The sequence below is a fragment of the Phalangium opilio genome, unplaced genomic scaffold (genome assembly GCF_054372755.1).
Source record: "Phalangium opilio isolate 3A_F unplaced genomic scaffold, DU_Popi_V2 ptg000052l_1, whole genome shotgun sequence".
NCBI lineage: Eukaryota > Metazoa > Arthropoda > Arachnida > Opiliones > Phalangiidae > Phalangium > Phalangium opilio.
The window spans coordinates 1,095,828-1,103,634 of NW_028324171.1; the positions used below are offsets into that span (position 1 = coordinate 1,095,828).

At 37.0% G+C, this 7,807-nt stretch overlaps 1 protein-coding gene across 1 annotated transcript; it reads left to right on the top strand.

Annotated features, from left to right (window-relative positions):
- Positions 1-214: 214 nt before the first annotated feature.
- Positions 215-4,406, top strand: LOC149673394 (uncharacterized). The gene is made up of 3 exons (XM_089840082.1): positions 215-2,002; positions 2,159-2,512; positions 2,583-4,406. The coding sequence occupies exons 1-3, from the start codon at positions 215-217 to the stop codon at positions 4,404-4,406; spliced, it is 3,966 nt and encodes a 1,321-aa protein (XP_089696208.1).
- Positions 4,407-7,807: the final 3,401 nt, after the last annotated feature.

The window sequence follows — 7,807 nt, forward strand, 5'->3', positions numbered from 1 at the left end:
TGCACAAATCGAAAAGAGTATTGATAATGTGTTTTGCATCTTTTGTCAAAAGCAAACTCATAAAACTTCAAATTGCACAAACTATAGTTTGGATTATAAAAGAAAATTCATACAGGATGCAAATCGCTGTTTTATATGTCTTAAGCTTGGGCATTCTGCAAAAAATTGTTATTCCAAATTTCGCACTTGCAGAATTTGCCGTAAAGGTCATAATATGGCAGTTTGTGAGAAAAATGAATCAAACTTAAAAACAAGTCCTAAGGTAATTGGGATTAGTCAAAATAGTAGTAGTGAAAATATAAACCAAAACAATGAAAACCGCAGTGCGAACGGGAATGACAATGTTAATGCAAACGTTGCTACTATAGAAAACACGCTCCAAACTTCAATAAAAACTTCTCAAAAGACTGTGGTTTTACAAACAGCGAAAGCCATAGCCTTGAATCCATCCCAAGTCGAATATAGAACCCCAATTAGAATAGTTTTAGATGGGGGGAGTCAGGGAACTTTCGTGACTGAGGAGGTAGCAGAAAATTTGAATCTACCAGTTGTTAGAGAAGAAAGTTACAATGTAGGGTCTTTTATGGAAAAAACGCCTAAGAAAGCAATGAGAAAAAGCGTAAAATTAACTTTGCAAAACCAAAAAGACCCCAAAAAATGGCTGGAACTAGTAGCGGTAGTTGTTCCATTTATTTGCAATCCAACTCAAAGTCTGGACTGCCCAGAAATTGAGGAATTAATGATTAAAAAGGGCTTACCATTAGCAGACGACCCAAGAGATCCACCCTTGGGCTTATCAGAAATTAGCATACTAGTGGGAGGAGATAATTACTGGAAAATGGCAGAAACAAATTTTGAAAGATTTAACCCACAAGTAGTAGCCCAAGAAACTATGTTTGGTTGGGTGATTTTGGGCCCCACAAATAGAAAAGAGAATCCCTCACATATAGGAAGTAATTTAACCACTGTCATGAGAATTAGCATAGAACAAAGAAATGTGGACAAAACCCTGAAACAGTTCTTTGAACTAGAAAGTTTGGGAATTAATAGCAAGGAAGAAACGCTTAATCAAAATGAACAGAAAATCATTGAGGGATTTAAGAAAAATACGGAATTTAAGGATGGTAGATACTATGTTAAGTTACCCTGGAAAGTGGATAAAAAGAATATGCCAAACAACAAAAGTGTAGCTTTAAAAAGAATCCAAGGGTTGGTGAACAGATTTTCAAGGGACATGAACTTGTACACCTCGTACAAGGCGGTCATAGACGAGCAAATAGCCTTAGGTATTATAGAAGAAGTCCCGCCATTAGATATAGAAGAGACTCAGCAGGGAGTCTACTACATGCCCCAACAACCTGTCAAAAGAGACCATTCAACCACAAAACTAAGAGTGGTGAATGATGCTTCGTCAAAGGTAAAGGGTGCCCCTTCTCTGAACGATTGTTTAGAGTCTGGGCCAAATTTAAATCCTGATCTATTGTTGCTCTTACTCAAATTTAGACAACATAAAATTGCATTTGTTAGTGACATAGAGAAAGCATTTTTAATGGTAGGCCTCGCTGAAGAGGATAGAGATAGTGTTAGATTTCTGTGGGTAGTCGAGAAGAATGGCAAAATTAGCACGAACAAGTTTAAAGAGTATAGGATGACTCGAGTTCCATTCGGAGTGACGACATCACCATTCTTGTTGGCTGCGACTGTAAAGCTGCACTTAGAAATTAGCAAAATTGAAGATGCAAGAGTGAAGGAAACAATAGGCGAAACCCTTTACGTAGACGATTTGACAGGTGGAGATGAAAGTGTAGAAGGCGCGTATCAAGTGTCAAAAGGATGCGCAGAGCTCATGCTGAAAGCGAGCGTGAAGCTTCGAAAATGGGAATCTAATTCGCCCCAATTAAAACAAATGTGGGAAAAGCATTCAAATTCAGGCCAGGCAAATTTATTTTCCACTATAGATCAAGGAAATCAAATCAAAATTCTAGGGATGGAATGGAATACGGTATTAGATTCCTTTTCTTTTGAATTTTCAAAATTAATGGAAAGCTCAAGGAAACTTCCTAAGACAAAAAGATATGTGCTTAGTATTGTGGCTCAGATTTTTGATCCTATAGGGATACTATCACCATTTATTGTAAAAGGGAAATTGTTATTCCAGGAGTTATGGAAAATAAAATCGGATTGGGACAAACCCTTAGAGCAAGAATTAAAAACGGAATTCGAAAACATTTGTAGAGATTTGGAAAAATTAAATGACATTAGTTTACCTAGATACTACCATCACGAAACAGATAACGAGATAATTGAAAAAGAAATTCACTGTTTTTGTGATGCTAGTGAAAGGGCCTACGCAGCGGTTGTGTACATTAGATATGTCGACGCAAATGAAAATATTGGCGTAACCTTTATTACTTCCAAATCTAAAATCGCGCCCCTAAAAACTATCGGGAATACTACGGAAATAACAGTCCCAAAACTAGAGTTAATGGGTTGCCTTTTGGGTGCAAGGCTAGTAAACAATGTTAAAAATGTCTTCAAACAAAAAATAAGCAAAATTTACATGTGGACCGACTCCACAGTAGCCTTATTGGATTAAGGGATTAGATAAATCTTGGAAGCCGTTTGTAGCCAATAGGACCCTAGAAATTAGAAAATTATCGGACGTTAAAAATTGGGGTCATTGTCCAGGGGTTCATAACCCCGCTGATCTACCCACGAGGGGACTCACTGCGAAAGAATTGTTAAATAGTGAAAAGTGGTGGAAAGGCGCTCCCTTCTTAAGTAAAAGCAAAGAAGAGTGGCCGGACGCCGATGTTCACTTAGAGCTCCCTGACAATTTAGACTTACAAGAAAGAAAAACAGTCCTCGCCGTAAGCTATGAAAAGGAAATGGGTATGCACAAGTTGAAAGAGTTGAATAAATATAGTTCGTTGCCGAAGGTTTTTAGAATTACTGCTTATGTAATGAGGTTTCTAAATAAAGCTAGAAGGATTGAAATTCCAAAATTCAAATCAGTAGAAACTGAGGAGCTAGAAAAAATGGAGACTCTGTGGGTTAGATCAGTTCAGGAATCGGAATTTACGAAAGAACTGTGCAATTTGAAGAAAAATAAAAAGATAGACAGAGATTCAAAAATCGTTACGCTCAGCCCAATTTTGGATCAAAACGGTGTAATGCGAGTCGGAGGTAGATTAAACGAAAGTAGATTAAGCAATGAAAACAAACACCCAATTATATTGCCTAAAAATCATAGATTTACAAAATTATTAACAATAAAGGCACATGAAGGGGTCAAACATAGCGAAGTAAATGATACTATTACGCAATTACGTGAGAGGTATTGGATAGGGGCAGGTAGGCAGTTGGCCAAGGTTATTGTCAAAAATTGCCTAAAGTGTAACCGTTTAAAGGCAAAAAGGGGAGATATGCAAGCTGCTCCCTTACCCCGCGAAAGAATAGAAGAATCTATGCCTTTCATGATTGTAGGCATAGATTTTGCGGGCCCCTTACTCCTAAAAACCAAAGACAAACAAAAAATTATTAAGGTATATATATGCCTCTATACCTGTGCTACTACTCGCGCAGTGCATTTGGAGTTAATCTCGTCCTTGTCCACTGAGGAATTTATTTTGGCACTGCGGAGAACAATAGCGAGAAGAGGGACCCCAAGCATTATCTATTCCGACAACGCTAAAACGTTTAAAAGAGCGGAATTAGATTTAAGACACCTATACGATTCAATTGAAAACGATACGGTTCGAGACTTCTTCGGAAATTATAGAATAAGTTGGAAATACATAACTGAACGCGCCCCTTGGCAAGGTGGCTGGTGGGAGCGCCTGGTAAAATCGACAAAAATAACTCTCAAAAAGATTTTAGGGCAGGCAAAATTAAATTATTCTGAAATGACTACGGTGCTAACAGAAACCGAGGCAATAATCAATTCGCGCCCGTTGACTTATGTCTACAACGACGCAAAGGATCCAACGCCGCTTACACCTGCCCACTTTCTTATTGGTAAAAGAATTAGTTCTTTGCCACCGGCTAATCTCGAAGAACCTAAAATTAGCTTAACACATCTAGCAGCAACCAAAAGGTGGAAATATACACAGTTGTTAACGGAACGACTGTGGAAACGCTGGCAATATGAGTATCTTTTGCAGCTACGATCTGCCCACCATAGTGATAGCGTTAAAAATGAAATTAAAATTAAAACGGGAGACGTAGTGCTTTTAATGGAAGATAAACTGCCTAAACAGTGTTGGAAAATTGGTTTAGTGACTGAAACCATGGAAGGTAGAGATAAAAAAGTCAGGTCGTGCATGATTCGAACAGTAAACGGTCACATAGTTAGACGACCAGTACAATTGTTATATAATCTAGAATTACAAGACGCAAAAATTTAAAGTTAAGTGAATACCTCGTTCACTCCTCCGTATTCACGGGGGGAGTGTAAAAACCTTAGAAGCGTCTTAATAAAATAAAATAAATTAAATTAAAATTTAAGCCTTTAAAAAGAAAAACCATAAAATCTAAAAACCTTTCTCTATCTTAACTTTCAAAATCAAAGCAAATAAAGGATACTTTCTCACACACCCGCTAAAAGCGGCATTTTAAAAGAACTGTATCATATGTAACCATAAAACTGTCTTTTCTTAGAAACCGAACGGTAAGAAAACTTCTTAAAATATTTTCTATTGTAACCGAGCAGAGCCGAGGTGATTAGGGAGAGGGTCTCAGGGTCGGTGTTTGGACCCAGAGGGGAAATACGGGTCCGGCCATCAATAGAATAAAACATCACTTTGGTCGTACCCTTTTTCATATATAGTCCACTCCCTCTGTCACGTGACCCTCTAATTGCATCGGCTCTTCTTTGAATCTTTTCGAAACTGTAAACCCATTTTTGGGTAGTATGAAAACAAAATTTGTACTGAACAGTAGCGGGACATAAAAGCTCCCAAATAGGGCTAACTTAAAATAGCCAAAATAGAAACTTGCAAAAATAAAACTTGATTTGAAACTTAGAAATGGTATAGCAATTCTTTAACTATAGTATAGCCGAATAGTAGAAAAACTACGGATTTAGTCCAATTAAAAATAAACTTTATAGCAGTCTGATAGCGAGCAAAAAATTAAAATGGCTCTCCGCAGTCTGGTAGAATCCCGTCAAAGTTAAAATTCTACAATGGTACAGAAGTCTTACAGAAATTCGAAACAGAAACCACCTTTGAAGACGGCAGATACCAAGTCAAATTCCCTTGGAAATTACCTAAAGAAGACTAGCCAAATAACCTACCATTAGCAACGCAGAGAGCTAGAAGCCTAGTACAGAAATTCTGAGAGAGCGGTAGCTCTCTTAGATAAGACTTCATACTGCCCTTAATGTATAAGGGTGGTTTTTTGATTGGATGTAACTTTTTTTGTATTACGTTTACTGTTTTGAAAATATACCCCAGAACTACAATTTGGGCCCTTAATGTGTGGTTAAAATTTCAAAAAGATCCATCTATTAGTTTTTTTTATATAGAATAAAGTTGCTAAGGGTGGTTTTCATTTCCATAAAATTTTTCACACCTTTTTATGAAAAACAGGAATTTTTCCCATAGAAATAACATGGGAAATTTTTTGAAAAGAACCGTCCGGTTACTCCGATGATAGAAAAACTATACGTTTGTTAGTTTTGGGAACGGTCTTAAATGAAAGGTAGAACATTTCTCATTGCGCTAAGCGATTTTCATGGAAAATAATTAAGTTTAAGTATTAATTTTGATAACATTTAGAACATAACTCGATTTGCGATTTTATATCATGGATACACTAATTTACTAGAAAATATCAGCGCGACCAAAATTGGCGTATTTTAACGTTTAGTTGCCTCATAATAATTTGAGAGTTTCTTCAGAATGCTTTTTGGATGAAATGGCCTATAGAGAGCGGGATAAGACAGCTTTAATAATGCCGCGCAGCCGCCGTGACGTTGAAACGGCGATAGCTTAAGTCGGCCACGCCATCAAAATACTAGAGTCTAAATCGTCGCCTTAAATAGCGTTTATGAACTTTGTGAAGCTTTAGGAAAGTAATTTGGTCTAATTTTAGTATTTTTAGTTGCTAAAACTTAATATTATTTAAATATAAAACGCTTAAGGTAAAAATTATCATTAAATTCACTAAGCCTTGGTCAAAACAATTTCCGTAGCACCGTGCTAAGATATCCTCTGTTCCTAACTTCGAAGTCGTAATTATGCTATGATTTTATGCTTTGTTTATTTCGTCAACATAGGTAACAGTAGCGCTAGTTAATTCAGGATACCGTTATCTAATTTGCTCAAATCAGGGTAGAAAAAACCATGTAGTCGTGTTCTTTAGTACACATCTGCTTTTATCCGTTACGGCTATTTTCATATCTCCATTGTATTAATTAAAAAATGGCATTTCTATCCAAATAATTGAAATATTTAATTAGGTTATGCTTTTTGAAAGACCACGCTTATTACAGAACAACCAACGTAACATCTTTGTTTACATTGTAAACTATTAAACACAAGAAATAGCACTGCCTTTAACGGCGATTTTCCAATGAAATAAGTAATGACTGCACACCTTATAAGTAATGATTGCAGACCTTACTTTGTTAACTAATAGTCCTCATTTATTATAATTTTAGCTCAAAGTGCTTTAATTGACACGCTTTTAACAAGATTTATTAATTGTGATTGTATGAATGTAACGCTTGAAAGATGAAGTTCAGTTTGGTACAACGCCACTTAACGCGAGCCAACCAACGAACAATGGTTTCTAACCAAATAGACTATTGTGAGTAAATCAAAAATAGTAAATAATTTCCTAGAATGCTGCTAGTATTTTTCTTTTATTTCAACAAAATACTTCCATCAGTTTGGTGGAGAAAATTCTGCGTTAGCGTTAACATAGTTTTCGGAACAACGAATAATGGAATGTTGAAATCAGTATTTAATGCCCAACATTTGTTATTAAGTAAAAATTTAATTATAAATAAATTATTTGCGTGTCCAGTCACTGTCCATAACTCAGTTTAAAAAAACCAATGTTCCTAATGTTGTAAAATTATTGATTTGCAGAAAAACAGTTTATTTTGCCAAGGTTAGCGGAGCATCTAGTGCCGTCGGGTTAAATTAACCCTAACAGAAAATTTTTTTGTTTTGATTTGAGATGTGTGGAAATTTGTTATGTGGATAAAATTGTTAACGCTAATATTTAAATAAATTGACAATTTTTACCTCTCCGAGTGACGTATGTCACGGAGAGGTTCTGTAACGATCGTGTGTGTCTGTCTGTGTGTGTGTCTGTTGTTACACCCACGTGACCGCGTTCGCAGTTTCCAAATCGGAGCAAACGTGTTCGCCATTTCCGAACTGCTTTCACAGTCACGGAAATGGCTACTCTACTTGAGTTCTCACACCACCATCTTCTGGTCTTTGTCCATCCCACACGGACACCAGTCTGTACTTACTGGCTTCTAACACCACCGTCTTCTGGTCTTTGTTTTTGTCCATCCCACATGGACACCAGTCTGTACTTACTGGCTTCTAACACCACCATCTTCTGGTCACTGTCCATCCCACATGGACACCAGTCTGTACACACTGGCTTCTAACACCACCATCTTCTGGTCTTTGTTTTTGTCCATCCCACATGGACACCAGTCTGTACACCTGACTTCTACACCACCATCTTCTAGTCTTTGTTTTTGTCCATCCCACATGGACACCAGTCTGCACACCTGGCTTCTACTCCATCGTCATTGTTTGGTTTAAGACATTCGCGGCGA